Below are 16,608 nucleotides of genomic sequence, written 5' to 3'. Positions count from 1 at the left end.
TGCGCGCGCAGTGGGTCGGAGGGTGGGGGAGTGCACGCCAGTGCGCGCCAGTGCGCGCCAGTGCGCATGCGCACACCCATTTACTGGCGCGGTGGCGCGCTTCCAGGCCGGAAAAATCGCCGAAAATTGTTTGTGCGCATGCATATGGGCCTCCCCCGACCCGGAAGGGCACCTCCCCCGACCCGGAAGTGCACCGAAAATGACCTCTTCTGGGTCAGGAGAGGCCCATACGCATGCGCAGAAACGATTTTCGGCAATTTTTTCAGATCTGGAAGTGCACCGCCGCGCAGCGCGCCGCGAGAGCGGGCGGCGGCAGCGGGCGGTGGGGGCCGTCGCGGGCCGGATTGGGAGGCCAATTGGGCCGCATCCAGCCCGGGGGCCGTAGTCTGGGGACCCCTGCCCTAGACTCTGTGGTTTAACCTACAGCGCCACCTGGGTCCTCAATGGATAATAATAATAATTTATTATTTATACCCCACCCATCTGGCTGGGTTTCCCCAGCCACTCTGGGTGGCTTCCAACAGAAATATTAAAATACACTAATTTCTTAAAGATTCAAAGCTTCCCTAAACAGGGCTGCCTTCAGATGTCCTCTAAAATTTTGGTACAGTAGTTGTTTTTCTTTTTGACATCTGGTGGGAGGGCATTCCACAGGGTGGGTGCCACTACCGAGAAGGCCCTCTGCCTGGTTCCCTGTAACTTGACTTCTCGCAGCGAGGGAACCACCAGAAGGCCCTTGGTGCTGGACCTCAGTGTCCGGGCAGAGCGATGGAGGTGGAGACGCTCCTTCAGGTATACTGGACCGAGGCCGTTCCTAGCTAACTTTGGAAATGAATTCCTTTCCCCCCTCCCCTCCCCTCCCCACCCACCTCGCACAATGGTGGACAGCTCTTTGCATGGCCCAGGCTGGAGCCTGTAAGAGCAGGGCCCAAATGGCGTTTCAGTCAGCACCAGTCATCCTCAGGCTGAGCCGTACAGAGGAGCAGCCCCCCTCTCTCATTGGTTTTATGAACTTAAGAACATAAGAGCTTGCTGGATCAGGCTAATGGCCCATCTGCTCCAGCATCCACAGGCAGGACCTAAGCACAAGAGCTTAGGAAACAGGTTGCCTTCTTTAACTATGCAACTGAGTAGGGAAGTAATTTATTTTATCTGTCCTGAATCTTCCAAGAGTAGTTAGCTCTGCCTTAAGTGGGAGGAGGCTCTTCATTTAAAGCAAGCATAAGCAAACTCAGCCCTCCAGATGTTTTGGGATTGACTAGAAATCCCATCCCCCTTCATGGATCAATGCCTTGTCGTGGCGAAGGGGCTTGAATAACTCAGAGAAGCTATGAGCTATGCCATGCAGGGCCACCCAAGTTGGACAGGTCATAGTGGAGAGTTTTGACTAAACGTGATCCACCTGGAGAAGGAACTGGCAAGCCACTCCAGTATCCCTGCCAAGAAAACTCCATGGACAAAGACAACAAACTCAGCAATGGCCAGAGGATTGGAGAAGATCAGTCTACATCCCAATTCCAAAGAAGGGCAGTGCCAAAGAATGCTCCAACTACCGCACAATTGCGCTCATTTCACACGCTAGCAAGGTTATGCTTAAAATTCTACAAGGCAGGCTTAGGCAGTATGTGGACCGAGAACTCCCAGAAGTGCAAGCTGGATTTCGAAAGGGCAGAGGAACCAGAGACCAAATAGCAAACATGCGCTGGATTATGGAGAAAGCTAGAGAGTTCCAGAAAAACGTCTACTTCTGCTTCATTGACTATGCAAAAGCCTTTGACTGTGTCGACCACAGCAAACTATGGCAAGTTCTTAAAGAAATGGGAGTGCCTGATCACCTCATCTGTCTCCTGAGAAATCTCTATGTGGGACAAGAAGCTACAGTTAGAACTGGATATGGAACAACTGATTGGTTCAAAATTGGGAAAGGAGTACGACAAGGTTGTATATTGTCTCCCTGCTTATTTAACTTATATGCAGAATTCATCATGCGAAAGGCTGGACTAGATGAATCCCAAGCCGGAATTAAGATTGCCGGAAGAAATATCAACAACCTCAGATATGCAGATGACACAACCTTGATGGCAGAAAGCGAGGAGGAATTAAAGAACCTTTTAATGAGGGTGAAAGAGGAGAGCGCAAAATATGGTCTGAAGCTCAACATCAAAAAAACCAAGATCATGGCCACTGGTCCCATCACCTCCTGGCAAATAGAAGGGGAAGAAATGGAGGCAGTGAGAGATTTTACTTTCTTGGGCTCCTTGATCACTGCAGATGGTGACAGCAGTCCCGAAATTAAAAGACGCCTGCTTCTTGGGAGAAAAGCAATGACAAACCTAGACAGCATCTTAAAAAGCAGAGACATCACTTTGCCGACAAAGGTCCGTATAGTTAAAGCTATGGTTTTCCCAGTAGTGATGTATGGAAGTGAGAGCTGGACCATAAAGAAGGCTGATCGCCGAAGAATTGATGCTTTTGAATTATGGTGCTGGAGGAGACTCTTGAGAGTCCCATGGACTGCAAGAAGATCAAACCTATCCATTCTTAAGGAAATCAGCCCTGAGTGCTCCCTGGAAGGACAGATCGTGAAGCTGAGGCTCCAATACTTTGGCCACCTCATGAGAAGAGAAGAATCCTTGGAAAAGACCCTGATGTTGGGAAAGATTGAGGGCACTAGGAGAAGGGGACGACAGAGGACAAGATGGTTGAACAGTGTTCTCGAAGCTACGAACATGAGTTTGACCAAACTGCGGGAGGCAGTGCAAGACAGGAGTGCCTGGCGTGCTATGGTCCATGGGGTCACGAAGAGTCGGACACGACTAAACGACTAAACAACAGAAATCCCATCATCCCTAGCTAACAGGACCAGTGGTCAGGGATGATGGGAGTTGTAGTCCCAAAACATCTGGAGGGCTGAGTTTGCCTCTGCCCGATTTAAAGGGACCCAACCTTGGGCAGAGCAGCGGTGACTGTAGTTCCACGTGGGGTTCTGGAGTGAGGCATCCTGGCATCTGAAGACCAGAGAGGTCCAAATACCACCGGCTCCTCCAGCAGAAGTGCTTCCTGGTTAAGTGCTTCTGAGGGCAATTCTGCCTCCCACTCTGAATCCACAATCCTTCCCCATTATTGGGACCCCAGCAACACCGTTTCAGAGGTACACTGCCCTGAGCATGGAGGTTCTAGCCAATATCTATGGATCTCTCGCAGAGCTACAATTCTCAATTAACGATCAATCTTTCTTGCTGGGGAACTCTGAGAATCACCACTCTGTGGCGGAAATAAGGGTTCCCTAACTACTTGTGACACCCTTAATAACAGTTCCCTACATAAGGAAAACTGAGCAGCTGGAATCTGAAACAGGGAGCATTCCAAGCTGCAACATTCTGCTGCAGACTGATAGTTTCTAGAGGTGGAGGGGGAGTTGAAATGGGGGTTTAGCACTTCCTAGCTAACTTTGGAAATGAATTCCTTTTCCCCCCCCTCCCCTCCCCACCCACCTTGCACAATGGCGCACGTCTGCACTGGTGAATTAAGACATAATTCCTGCTGCCCACTTTGTAGCATACAAAAGCACTAAACGTCTGCTGAGATTGATTAAGGGCCTCTGCTTTGCTTTGGCCATTAATCAATCTTAAAAGCCATTTATCGAGAAACTGCTACAAAGCCATAGACGATTTCTATTATACAAAAAGGGAGAGGGGTGGAATCGCTAGAAAAGAGAGAAATGAATGCCCAAAAATAATTTTTGCAAAACAACAAAAAGCTTTCATAGCTAGAGAATGATTGAATATTTCAAGTTACCTCCTTACATACACAGCACCAAAAAGTTCCATCTGAAATGGTTTGCTGGGATTATAACAGACAAATGGATTTCGTTTTACAGTGGTACCTCTACTTACGAATAACTCTACTTACGAATGGAGCTCCGTCCGCCATCTTGGATGTGGTTTAGATAGGATTTTTTCTACTTACGAATTTTTAGATAGAATTTTTTCTACTTATGAAGTTTTTCTCCCAATGCATTCCTATGGGATTCGACTTACAAATTTTTTCTACTTACAAATGTGTGTTTGGAATGCATTAAATTCGTAAGTAGAGGTACCACTGTTGTCAGGAGTATGGGCAGGAGTCAGGCTCTGGGGCCTGTAGTGCTTTGCAGGACTGGGGCATGCCTCAACTTGTGCTGGAGAAGCAAGGCGTGGCCACACAGGTGAAGTCCTCAGCTTGTGCTGGAGAGGCAAGGAGTAGTCCCCCAGGTGAGGCCACTTGAGATCTCACTGCACCTGGTGGCAGGAGCTGGGAGGGATAAAAGCCCAGCATTTCCCTTCAGCTCTTTGCCACAGCAACGCTATCCCTGCCTGGTTGCATCTGGCCTTCTGCTCCTTGGACCCTTGCCTTGTTGCCGCCGTGCTTCTTGTTCCTGGATACTTCGCCTTGCTCCTTGTTCCTTGGACCCTTGCTTCGCCTTCGCCTTGCTCCTGCCCCGTGGACCTTCGCCTTGCTTCTTGTTCCTGGATCCTTCGCCTTGCTCCTTGCTCCTTGGACCCTTGCTTCGCCTTCGCCTTGCTCTTGCCCCGTGGACCGTCGTCTTGCTTCTTGTTCCTGGACCCTTGCTTCGCCTTCGCCTTGCTCTTGCCCGTGGACCTTCGTCTTGCTTCTTGTTCCTGGACCCTAGCTTTGCCTTCGCCTTGCTTCGTGCCCCGTGGACCTTCGCCTCTGCCTTGCTCCTCGACCCTGCTTCTTCACCACCATCTTGCCTCTGGTCCTGACGCCCGCCGACCGGACCGTGACAACTGTATTCCCCTTTCTTAAAGCACTTGCATGCGTTTCCAAGGCCATCCTGCAGGACAACAGCCTCATAAATGAGTTTCCTACTTCCAGGAGAATGGCACGGGTGTCTAGACCCTGACTGCACCCCCCGCAGGTTTCAACAATTGGAAGATCCGCATTCTTTCAACTCTAATATTCACAAACCTATGAATTAGAACACGGGTCATCAAACTTTTTCCACTGTCCCTCAGACCTTGTGGACTATGAACGAATAGGAATGAACAAATTCCTATGCCCCACAAATAACCCAGAGATGTATTTTAAATAAAAGCACACATTCTACTCATGTAAAAACAAGCTGATTCCCAGACCGTTCGCGGGCCGAATTTAGAGGGCGATTGGGCCAGATCCGGGCCTTACTTTGGTTTGCCTGCCCATGAATTAGAAACTTTCCTTGTTGGCTGTTTGGCAGAGCAATCCTATACACAAGACGCTGGCATAAAGCAACCCAAAGTAAACGAAACCAGCATAATATTGCACCAGACCCAAATCCTGTTCAGCAGCTGGGCCGCTGCTCTGCCTAAGCCTGGCAGAAGGAAAACAAGCCTTTAAACTAGTGTATTGTGCTGGGTTGCCAGGCCACAGTGTGGCATTGAGCCACACTGACCAAGTGCTAGGCTTGACCAAAGTTTGGTCAAGCTCCATCTTAATTCTAAAACTCCATTTTAGTGCAAACCTCCATTTGACCTATGCAGCTTAGATGTCAGAAATGACACATACCTGCCAAGTTGCTGTCAGAGAAATAAGGGACCGGGCCGGAAATAGCAGACCGGAAGTAGCGCTGCTGCCATTTTGGAACTGGGCGGAGCATGCTCAGAAGTGATTTTTGATGCTGCTTTGCCCAGTTCCAAAATGGCTGCCGCGTCAGAAGTCGCACTGCAGCCATTTTGGAACTGGGCAGAGCAGCATCAAAAGTCGCTTCTGAGCATGCTCCGCCCAGTTCCAAAATGGCCGCCACGCCAGAATAAACCGGGGGAAAAGAAAAAAATCTGTTTTTTCAGCTAGGAACAGCTGTAAAAACGGGGATTTCCCGGGGAAAACGGGAGACTTGGCAGCTATGAAATGACAGTCGACATCTCTTCAGCTTGGTTCAAAAATAGTATGCAGATTTCAGCCGAACACCTGTTGTGCTAACGATTGGGAATTTCCCTTAGCCGACTCGAAACTAGACGAAGGTCTAAAACTAGCGATGAATGCAAAACAAGCGTGCACCTGCACTGAGGAAACTCCCAATTACTTAGATAGTTATTACAGCACCACCTAGTGAAGTAGGCAAAGGGCTTTGTAGCTTGAGATTAATAAGTCAGACACCATTTCTAATTGGCTGAAGAGATACTGCAAAGGGGTGGGGTAAAGGGGCAGATCCTTATTGTATGAAGTTGTATTTATACTCTGTACATGCACATGTGGGCATGCAGATAGAAAAGCTTTATTCTCCTGTATCATCATATTGATCCTGTCTGACAGAACCAATAAACCTGTTTTTAGAACTATGGAATTTTGCTGCCTGAAATGTTCTTTCATCTGGTCCTAAACACAGTGCAACAATAGGACCAAACTAAATGGGCTTAGGATGCAGCCTAAGTCCTCCCCCCGCTGCCACACCCACAAAATGGCCCTTTTTAAAGCTCAGCCCAGATGAGCAAGCTACGCCAATATGGCTTCATCTGAGCCAGTGACTTACTGCCGACTGAGCCGGGAATCAGCTGGCTGAGTAAGAGATCCACTGCATCCCAAGCTGTTCATACCTGTGGATTTACACTCACTCCCAGCTGCTCTCCAGGGTTGCAGGGCAGGGGTATCTCCCAGGCCAACATGGAGATGCTTGGGATCGAAACTAGGACCTTCTCCATGCTCTGCAACTGAACTATGGGCCTTCCCCTAATAGGAAACTGCCTTTTGGTCTAGCTAAATCAGGCATCCCCAAAGTTCGGCCCTCCAGATGTTTTGGCCTACAACTCCCATGATTCCTAGCTAACAGGACCAATGGTCAGGGATGATGGGAATTGTAGTCCAAAACATCTGGAGGGCCGAACTTTGGGGATGCCTGGTCTTAGGAAACTGTCTTTTGGTCTATCTAGATCTTTACTGGCTACAGTGACAGGCAGAGGCTCTCCAGCATTTCAGGCAGGCAGAGGTCTTTCCCAGCTTTACACGGAGGTGCCGGACGGAGCATGGGGCCAGATGTGAAAAGGGCCGCGAGTCAGGCAAAGGAGGTCGTTATTTATTTTCCTTCTGCTCGCTTTCCATTGTGCTTGCAGCGGCTTACAGCAAAAACACATAAAAATACATCAAACACTCATAAAGGCACAGTTTAAAACAACACCATTAAAAGCTAAAATACAGTGAAAAACAAAGCCTGTTTAAAGGGGGGGGGGAGAAAGAAAACTAAAACAAACCTGCCGCAGCAGCCAAAAAGGCTTCACTCAGTGAAACACTGAAAGGCTGCTGAAACAAATAATATTCCCAATGTCGCTCAAAAGGAGGTTCGAGGGGAAGCCTCCCAGTTCTGGGCACCACAGTTCAAGAAGGATACTGACAAGCTGGAACGTGTCCAGAAGAGGGCGACCAAAATGGTCAAAGGCCTGGAAACAATGCCTTATGAGGAACGGCTTAGGGAGCTGGGTATGTTTAGCCTGGAGAAGAGAAGGTTAAGGGGTGATATGATAGCCATGTTCAAATATATTAAAGGATGCCATGTAGAGGAGGGTGAAAGGTTGTTTTCTGCTGCTCCAGAGAAGCGGACACGGAGCAATGGATTCAAGCTACAAGAAAGAAGATTCTACCTAAACATTAGGAAGAACTTCCTGACAGTAAGAGCTGTTCGACAGTGGAATTTGCTGCCAGGGAGTGTGGTGGAGTCTCCTTCTTTGGAGGTCTTTAAGCAGAGGCTTGACAGCCATCTGTCAGGAATGCTTTGATGGTGTTTCCTGCTTGGCAGGGGGTTGGACTGGATGGCCCTTGTGGTCTCTTCCAACTCTATGATTCTATGATTCAGTTCTCAAATTAGGAAGAATGTTTCAAATCCACACCACCACCACTGGCAGTGCCCAGACCCTTATGGCCAAGGATGCCAACATGGCATGCTTAGGTGCCAGTATGGCACCTATGGCACCTGAGAAAGATCCCGGTAAGTATCCCCTGAAAAATCCACAACGCACAGGGAAATATTTCCTCTTCTTACTCAGTTCCCACTTGCACTCGCTCGGCGTCGCCTACACTGAAACCATTGTGTGGCAGCCATTTTGTGACTGGCACCCACAGCAGTTTCTCAGAACTCTAGACGAGGTTGAAATTCTCTCCCGTGGTCACCAATTGGGATGGCTTTAAAAGAATAAATAGATTCATGGAGGATGGGCCATCAGTGGCTCCTAGCCATGTTGGCTCCATTCTCCTTTCACTGTGGGAGGCAGTAGGCCTCTGAATGTCAGTTGCTGGAAGTCACCCGTGGAGAGAGTGCTGTTGTGCTTCTGTCTCGCTTTCAAGTTCCCCATAGGCCACGGTGAAAACAGGATGCTGGGCTAGATGGATCTTTGGCCTGATCTAGCAGATGCGTCTTATGGCACCTGCTTGCTGAATGTCTAAGAATGAGCTCTAAGAGGTTGGTGTCAAAGGCAGGCCAATACAGAGTCCCAGTTACAAAGCCGGACATTGTAAGTGTGATTGGGTGCTCCTCTTGCGCTGTTCGGGGGGCCCATGTTGGTGCTCTGGCAGAGGTGTGCTTCCCCCATTGCTCCTCCCTCCGTTACAGCCAGAGCTTGTGCAGTGCATAGCTGCCAAGTACCCCGTTTTCCCCGGGAAACCCCCGTTTTTTCATACCATTTCCCGGCGGTCCCCGTATCTCTTCGTCTCCCATTATTCTCCCTTGCCCATCTATGGGCACCGAAAATGGCCGCCGGCGGCTTAGAAAGTCACATCTACGCATGTCCGGTCGGAAGTGCGTAGACGCGACTTCCGGTGTTGGCGGCGGCCATTTTTGGTGCCCACAGATGGGCAAAGCAACACCGGAAGTTGCATCTGCGCAACTTCCGGTGTCACACGGCTGCCGGTCCCGGATTCTGCAGTCCGGGACTTGGCAGGTATGGTGCAGTGCCCATTGGAACTGGCAGGGTGGAAGGTAGGGAGGCCTACCATAGCTGAAGCCAGAGCCAAGGACAGACAGTGCAAAAGGCTTCTCACTTTGTATCTCTCTCCCTCCCTTTTGAGTTCTACAGGGGCAACATTGGCACTGAGGAGGAGGAAGGTGTCTTGCAGTCAGTACCAGCCCTGGATTTCTTGTAAGAAGGGAGGCAGGTGGGTGCTTGGAAATGACACTGAAAAACCAGGAGGCAAGCCAGGAAAAGAGGGCAGTGCTAGGTTGTGGGGGAGGTGGCCTCCCGAGGGAAGGAGGGAGGGAGGAAAATGCCAACCTGAATAAAGTATGGGGGCAACCCCCTCAATATTTTAGGGTGGGGGCAAAGGGACCATGGACCCATAGAGTTGGGACCTATGCACTGACTACAGCCCTGACCTTCAAGGCAACGCTGCAAAATGGGGCAAAATGAGCCCCTATACAAATATGTAGATTGTGGCTATTTGCACCAGAGTGAGAGAGAAAACTGAATGCCATTTTGATCTATAACCCTGTGTTGCCTGAAATGGAACACATTACACTCTGCTGACACACAGACATGATTAAAAACAATCAGTTATACTTGGGAAAGTAGGGGGGAAAGAATACCCTATCTCCCAAGGCAAACATACTCCTGCATATATATCTGATTGAAAGACAGAAAAATTCTATATATAAAACACCTCCTGGGTCTTTATGGACATTACTAATCGACTGAAAAAATAAGGAGAACCCGTGAGGAAACTTGTATAAATTAGATGTCGGAGCTGCCGTGATCTTTATTTCCTGTTGTGTAATTCTGTGCTAAATGTGTAAAGTGAGCGGTGAATAAATTCCCCCTAGAAGACTGCGTGACATTTAAAAACCTTGTGGAGGGTGCTTAGTTATCCAGAGCCATAGCCCACCCAGTCCAAAGGCCTCTTGGCAAAGGGCAGCAATCTCATCCGCCTTCGGGGAAGTTTTGGTTGAGCACAAGACAAGCAAGTTTGGTTGAGCGCACAAATGCTGGTTTTTATTTTTATAACCTCAAATACGGGACAAATTGGGGGCCAAACGAGACAGGGGACACTGCCCCCAAAAGCCCTCTTATACTCCTTCTTGGCCAGGAGAGCCAGGGACACATAAGTTCTTTCCCTGAGAAGCTGTAATGCCACAGGCTTACCACACGGGGCAGTGGGCAGCAGCTCCTGACTCTTAAATGAGGAGCCGCAGTAATGTGGCTCACCACATGGGGTCAGTGGTCAGTGGTCAGTTCCAAACACATTGTCCCCACTACTCATTCGTTTGCCTTTTCCAGGCCCAAACACACAGCTGGCCATAGCAGGGAGGCACAAGGCAAGTGAAGGGCACTGCTCTGCCTCCTCACTCTTGCCACAGTGCTTGCCTGCTTGGAGAGAGGAAGTGAAGAGAGAGTGTCCGCAAGGTACAGGAATAGGAAGCCCCAGGGATCAGCAGTGGGCTCCCTGCAGAATGCGAGCCTTGGCTAGTGGGTGTCCAGTGCCTGATGCAAGCCCTAGGCTCCATTTCCTTGGAGGGGCTAGAGCAGAGAGCAGAGGATAAAATGGATGGCAATTAAACTGTAGCATAAGGAAAAGGCTTGACTGCAAGCCTTACTAGACAGAGAAAACATCATCATGAAATCTTACTTGGAGATGAGCATTGGCAGCTGTCACACAGGACCCTGGTCTCCTGCCCCCCCCCCCAAAAAAATTATCTAATCCAGTCTGTCACATATGTTAGGAGATATTAGGAGACCCCTATTCCCCTAGCATGAGGGACCCAGGTGGTGCTGTTGTTAAACCACTGAGCCTAGGGCTAGCTGATCAGAATGTCGGCGGTTCAAATCCCTGTGACGGGGTGAGCTCCCGTTGCTTGGTCCCAGCTCCTGCCAACCTAGCAGTTCGAAAGCACGTCAAAATGCAAGTAGATAAATAGGAACCGCTCCAGCAGGAAGGTAAACGGCATTTCCATGTGCTGCTCTGGTTTGCCAGAAGCGGCTTTGTCATGCTGGCCACATGACCTAGAAGCTATACGCCGGCTCCCTCAGCCAATAATGCGAGATGAGCACGCAACCCCAGAGTCGGTCACGACTGGACCTAATGGCCAGGGGTCCCTTTACCTTTATTCCCCTAGCATAAGGTTACCATATTTCTTTCAATGAATCCAGGGACACCTTTCAACTTCAGTGGATTTTGTATGGGGACTGATGCATAAATCCAGGGACTGTCCCCGGGAAACGGGGACGTCTGGTAACCTTACCCTAGCAGAGCTACAATTCCCTGGGAAGAGGGATTGGTTATTAAAACACTCCAAGAACTGCAGCTCTGTGAAGGGAGTAGTGGAGGGTCTCCCAAGAACTCTCCACACCCTTTACAAACTACAGTTCCCAGGATTCCTTGGGGGAAGCCATGGCTGTTTCAGTGGTATAGGAGCTCTTTAAATGTGGATGCGCTGAGAGTTGTTAGGAGACCCCTATTCTCCACAAAGAGCTACGGTTTCAAGAGTGGTTTAACAATAAATTCTCCTTCCCAGGAAACTTTGGAAAGTGTAGCTCTGGGAGAGGAATTCTTTGGGGGAAGCCATGGTTGTTTTGATTTATATGATACAGCTTTAAATGTATTCTTCAGATGGGCCTGAATTGGGACTGATGGACAATTCTTATTGTTCGTATGAGCTTAACATAATGACAATAATAATTACAGCCATACCCAGGGTCTCTTGCACCCTTGGCAGGGAGGTATATCAGCACACACCCCTGAAAAACACACTTTCTCACTGCAATAGTGCCAGTGTGTCACCATATACCATACACACATACCCACAGTCTCCAGCACTCTACCACCATGCCACTTTGCCATTTCTCCAACTGGCCAGCTCCCAGCTCTTGTCTAAACTTAGGACCTTACACAGATAACTAGAGACAGATTTCTAGGGGGGGGGGGCGGTGGGCGGGTTGCATCCCTCTGGGCCTGCTCCCCTAGCAGAGGTTGGGTACACCTCTGATAATAATATATTCTTTTGGGGGGGGTGTTTAACTGTACATTCCCTTGGTCTCCTCTTCCAGTGGAGAGATGATCCAAGGATGAAATAAATAAAATTCCATCGCTCTTGCTGCCTTTTGAGATCCATGTTAAAAGTAGGCACAGCATGTCTCTCTTGAAGTTGCCAGTTATAACTCCTTCCCTTTTCTGGTGTCTTAACGCTCTTCTCAGCATGCAACACTTTCCAATTACCTCTCGCCCTTTTATTCCCCAGAAGTTGAGCTCCAGCTTCTTTCTGAGATTACACAGCTCTGATCTGAGATGCTGACAGTTAAGGGTACAGCAAAAAGAAGAAGACGAAGAAGACGATGTAAATGATACAGGCTGGATTTTCTTTAGGAAAATTAAAATGTTCTCAGGTTCAGAATGCTTGGTGCTTGGCACATTCCTTGATGAGGAAATAAAGATATCTGGCCTGAATCACAATAGTGGTTCCCTGTCTCGTTAGTGCAGGTGTTAATTAACTTAGCCATAGGAGAGTATCTGCAGTACTATCCACACTGCTGTTGCGGCTGGTCTCTGTGCTTTATTTGTTCATGAGACTCCATTTATGAATCACTTCCCATAAAATATCTCAGAAGTGATTCCAGAGTAAAAACCATCACCCATAAAAAACAATTAAGATGATTCCATATATAAAAACAATTGTGGTTGGGGCAGCCCAGTCAGATGGGCAGGGTACAAATAATTAATTATTATTCTTATAAAATTATATTATTATATACCAAAAAAACCCCAATTTCAAGTACAATGTAGATACAGACTGGGGTAAAGATCTTATACGAACATAAGAAGTCCTGCTGCATCAGGCCAGTGGCCCATCTTGGCCAGCATCCTGTTCCCACAGTGGCCAACCAGATGCCTCAGAGGGAAGGCCACAAAGAGAGCACAAGAGAAAGTTTCTCCCCTCCTACAGGTTCCAGCAAAGATGGTCAGAAGCAGTGCAGCCCCCAACTGTGAAGGCAGAAAAGCACAGCTGTCATGGCTAGTATCTCAACTTAAAAGGCTTGTTGGAAGAGAGATGCCTTTGACAGGTCAAAGGCCTGGAAACAATGCCTTATGAGGAACGGCTTAGGGAGCTGGGTATGTTTAGCTTGGAGAAGAGAAGGTTAAGTGGTGATATGATAGCCATGTTCAAATATATTAAAGGATGTCATATAGAAGAGGGAGAAAGGTTGTTTTCTGCTGCTCCAGAGAAGCGGACACGGAGCAATGGATTCAAACTACAAGAAAGAAGATTCCACCTAAACATTAGGAAGAACTTCCTGACAGTAAGAGCTGTTTGACAGTGGAATTTGCTGCCAAGAAGTGTGGTGGAGTCTCCTTCTTTGGAGGTCTTTAAGCAGAGGCTTGACAGGCATATGTCAAGAATGCTTTGATGGTGTTTCCTGCTTGGCAGGGGGTTGGACTGGATGGCCCTTGTGGTCTCTTCCAACTCTATGATTCTATGATTCTAGGTTCTGAAAAGATAACAGAGGCAGCATCTATCTGATGTGCAATGGGAGGGGCTTCCAAATGGCCAATGCCACCATACTTAAAAGCCCAATTCCTGTATCATAAGGACAGACCTCCGGGAAGCTGGTACCTGCAGGAGGCCCTCTTCTGCAGAGTGCAGTGATCGATACTATATACAAGGGGTGAGACATTTCAAGGCATCCTGGTCGCAAGCTGTGTAGGGCTTTGTGCACCAGAACCAACACCTTGAATTTAGCTCGGTAAATAATGGGCAGCCATGTAAGCTTTAAAACGGGGGTGCAGAACCTGCAAGAGCATAAGGACAGCTTGCTGGATCACGCTTCCTGCTCTCACAGGTGCCTGTGAGTAGGAAACCTGCAAGGTAGGACCTGAGCACTGTGGGCCCTCTCCCCTCCTGTGTCTTCCAGCAACTGGTATTCAGAAGCATCGCTGCCTCCAGCTATGGAGGCAGAGCACAGCCGTCATGGTCAGTAACCCTCAGCAGTCTTCTCCTCCATGAATTCGGCATACAGTCTATCTATGTCAGTGATGGGCAACATTTTGAGCTTAGTGTGTCAAAATTCACCCAATAACTGAGCATAACCCAGGTGGTGTGTCACATCGAGAGAGAGAAACCATAATTTTGCGATATTTATAGTTTAAATAACAAAAATGTATAATTGTAACATATAACTGTATTTAATAAACCGAAAACTGTATTTAACCAAATATAACTGTATTAAATATAACTGTATTTAACCTAACCAAACCAAAAAACCCTTATTTATCACAAAGTGCCCAGAGTTGTTGAGGTTTTGGGGGGAGCTACTGACCAAAGTTTTGGAGGTTTTTTGGGGGGGTACAAAAGTTGCTTTGCTTTTTGGGGGGGATGCCCCAAAGCTGCTGCACTTTTGGGGGGGAAGAGAACAGAAATAAATGATGAATAATACCTTCACTGGAACTAACACGCAGCACCGACATAGTCTGCCAAAGTGCAAAAAAAACCAAACCCCAGTACAGAACAGGTTAAAAAAGAATGCTGTTAAACCCAATCATAGTCTGCCAAAGCGCCAGAAAAAACAGCACAGAAAGGGTTAAAAAACCAATCTCTGGCTACCAGCAACAGCAACAACAACAACAAAGGATCCGGGTGGAGACAAGCTGTAGTGTGAGGAGGAGCAGGAGAACAAATGGGGGGGGGACGACAACAACAACAGTGTGAATGGGCCGATGGGGTGCGTGCCAGCTGTGAGGGCTCTGCGTGTCACGTCTGACACGCGTGTCATAGGTTCGCCATCATGATCTATGTGAACCCCTGTGTGCATACACATCCACAGTTAGCTTTCAGGGAGATGAGGAAGACACTGTGCTAAAAACCTACAGCAGAAGCAGAGTCTTCTCCGTCCAGCGTGTAATACACCTGGATTTGGCTGCAGAAATGAATTAGGGCTCAACAGCCAGCTCTGTGTTTGATGGTACAAAGGGTGAGCCAGCCAACCCAAGTGGCTTCTGCTCTGTTGATTTATGACAGCACATACATATCTTTGGAGGGGAGAAAAGCATTCTTAAAAACCACAACACTTACCTTAGTGTAAACTGATCTGCTAGAGACCCACTGGCAAGGGATACGTGAAACATGACAAGGTCACCTTCCTTGACAGGACTGAGCGGTAAAGAGAGCACAAGGTTTTCGTCAAGGTTCAGCAGAGACTTCTTTAGCCGGTCTTGTGTTTGGTAAAGAATAACACTGCCAATCCTCTCCATTGATGCCAAAGGCACCTGTGCTTCCTCTTGCCCTTCCAAATGATGAAAGCTTTCGGTTTTCTGGTCCTCTGAAGAGCATTCCCCTTCCTCTGCATACACCCAATAGAAAAGCTCCACGGTGATCCCTTCCAAAGAGTCCGCCATCGGTTGATACTCTGGGGCCAATGGTGGCGGCAGAGACGTAAATGCAGAGCTGAACCAGCTCGGCGAGAACTCCAGCTCTGCAACGCACAATCCCAGCTGGCCTTTCAACCGACAACTGCCAACAGCTACTCTATCCTCCTGGAAGGCCATCATCCTCACGCAGGGCAGGATCTCCGATGGCTCATAGTCTTCCCAGTCTCTGCCAGCTATGTAGAACAAAGCTTGGACTTTGGGCCTGATGGGATATATGGAGCTGTCGATAACACGTGATCTTAGCTTCCAATTAAAAGCGACCTCGTTGGCAAAACTGAACAGAGTGGATGTCAGCAGGAGGTTCGGAGGGACCGCTTGCTCCACAGTAAATGGGCCATATGTCACATTTAACACCGGCAAGCTGGTGGCTTTGTGGACAAGGAAAGACTCCACTCGAGACTGCAAGCTAGCATTCCTCATGATATCCTGGTTGGTTTCTTTTAGGAAAAAGGAAACGTCGGTGTCGGAGATGTGGTAACTCACAGGGAGGTACACCGGCAAGCTCGCGAATCGTTGCATGCTGTCTACCACACCTCCTCGGCATTCCACCACTGCAAGCAACAGAAAATAAATTGCGGGAAATGTAACTTAGAGGCCCTGTTCATTATTCCCATTCAGCCCCTGTTCAAAGCAAATTATCTGCCATGCATTGTAGAACATTTCAAGAACACTGGGGAAGGTTGCTTCTTATGGCCAAATAGCACTTTAGGTCAACATGGCGGCCCTGTGTTGATTTCTCACTCATTTGCATTTCCCCACCTCCCCAACCCCAGAACCAACCAGAGTATGGGGCAGAAGGGGGCTCTGGAGGGGGAGGTTTCTGTAACATCTCCACCCCCTTAGGATTTTACACACACACAAACACACACACACACACACAAACACACAGGTTCCTGTTGAGAAAGTTAATGGTAGCTCTTAGACACAAAGGAAACAAAACTCCCAGTGGAGTAAAAAAAATCTGCCTTGGATAGTGAAACACCAATTGATGCTAAACCGGGACAATTTGAACCAGAAATGTTAAAGAGCCAGCTAGAGGGAGGGAGCGTGCATATTGTGAAGAAACAGAGGCCCACCAACAGATTAAGATCAAACATGGAACTGTCTGCCTCAAAACCTCAAGGTGCCAATTTAATACTCATCATTATTGGGGAGAGTAGACATGCAATACTGTGACACCACCCCAAAACAATTAAGACTTTGATGGCACCTGTTACTAGCAAGGATGACTCA

The 16,608-nt window shown here is 48.3% G+C and overlaps 1 protein-coding gene across 1 annotated transcript in view; it reads right to left on the bottom strand.

The window, feature by feature from the left end:
• TMEM132B (transmembrane protein 132B) overlaps positions 1-16,608 on the bottom strand; it is a 380,819-nt gene that overhangs the window by 258,378 nt on the left and 105,833 nt on the right. The window contains exon 2 of the mRNA XM_035099220.2: positions 15,020-15,926. Coding sequence (XP_034955111.1) covers positions 15,020-15,926 — 907 coding nt within the window. The remainder of the gene's footprint in view (positions 1-15,019; positions 15,927-16,608) is intronic.

Source organism: Zootoca vivipara, chromosome 17 (genome assembly GCF_963506605.1).
Source record: "Zootoca vivipara chromosome 17, rZooViv1.1, whole genome shotgun sequence".
NCBI classification, from domain to species: Eukaryota; Metazoa; Chordata; class Lepidosauria; order Squamata; family Lacertidae; genus Zootoca; species Zootoca vivipara.
This window is presented reverse-complemented; position numbering and strand designations above follow the sequence as displayed.